Source organism: Sinocyclocheilus grahami, unplaced genomic scaffold (assembly GCF_001515645.1).
Source record: "Sinocyclocheilus grahami isolate Dianchi unplaced genomic scaffold, SAMN03320097.WGS_v1.1 scaffold631.1, whole genome shotgun sequence".
Lineage (NCBI taxonomy): Eukaryota > Metazoa > Chordata > Actinopteri > Cypriniformes > Cyprinidae > Sinocyclocheilus > Sinocyclocheilus grahami.
This window is the reverse complement of record NW_015505810.1, coordinates 419916-420911: the sequence shown is the minus strand read 5'-3', so window position 1 is coordinate 420911 and position 996 is coordinate 419916. Positions and strand designations below refer to the sequence as shown.

General features: G+C 44.6%; 1 protein-coding gene across 1 annotated transcript in view; it reads right to left on the bottom strand.

The window, feature by feature from the left end:
• The window catches only part of LOC107558061 (netrin receptor DCC-like), a 52335-nt gene that overhangs the window by 43696 nt on the left and 7643 nt on the right, over positions 1-996 (bottom strand). Inside the window, exon 5 of the mRNA XM_016241672.1 lies at positions 202-312. Within this exon, the coding sequence (XP_016097158.1) occupies positions 202-312 (111 nt within the window). The remainder of the gene's footprint in view (positions 1-201; positions 313-996) is intronic.

Genomic DNA, 996 nt, shown 5'->3' with positions numbered 1-996 from the left:
GATAGATAGATAGATAGATAATGGAGGGACGGACAATAGATCGATAGGTGGATGGATGATAGAAGGATAGATAGATAGATAGATAGATAGATAGATAGATAGATAGATAGATAGATAGATAGATAATAGATGGATAATGGCCGGTTTAAACCACTCTAAAGAGGGAATTGTGCTGCACTGTGCGTCTGCAGTCGTATTCACCGTCCAGGTCGTTCTCCGGCGTCTCGGCCGTGTGCCACTCGCTGCTGGGCCCCGTGCCATTGACCGTCATGGCTGCCACCTGGAAGCTGTACTGGCTGCCTTTCTCCAGTCCTGTCAGACAATAAACAAAGAGCCAGAGTCACAGTGTGCGCGCGTGTGTGTGCGATTCTAATTAGTAAACAGCAATCAGTCAAGGCGGCAAGGTAAACAAGGTCTCCAAACCTCATCTAAACAGATCAGGATGCATTTCCATCATGTGTAAAGATAAAAAAACGCAATTATGATAGCAGGGCGCTGTCATCCCTGAATACCCCGGAGTGTGGGGAATTAGCATAACACACTCCAGCGGCACTGTGAAATGAATCCCTTCAGAAATAGCAACTTAGCGAGATATCCATCAAGGGAATAATGGAAATGAATATGATTTTCCAATAAATTCAGAAACCCTATTCAAACAAACACACATCTACGCTCCCAAAGTCCCGGAGGACGACAAATCCGGCGTGATGCGTCAACTTCTTTAGCATGCATAGAATCCGGCGTTAAAGAAACAAAGCGTGCAGCGGAGGAGTGCATCGCATGAAAAACATGGGAATCTGTTCTTCCATTCAGATCAGGGCCTTAACCACCATAGACATTAATTACTAATTAGAAAGGGCCAAAAGCAGCACACTTTTTAGGATGACAGTCTGCCTCTACAGTCTTAAGGCCCGTTCACACCAAGCTATAAAGATAACGATAAAGACATAGTTCTAAAAATCGTCCACACCACAGCTATAACGATAAAGGCACAGA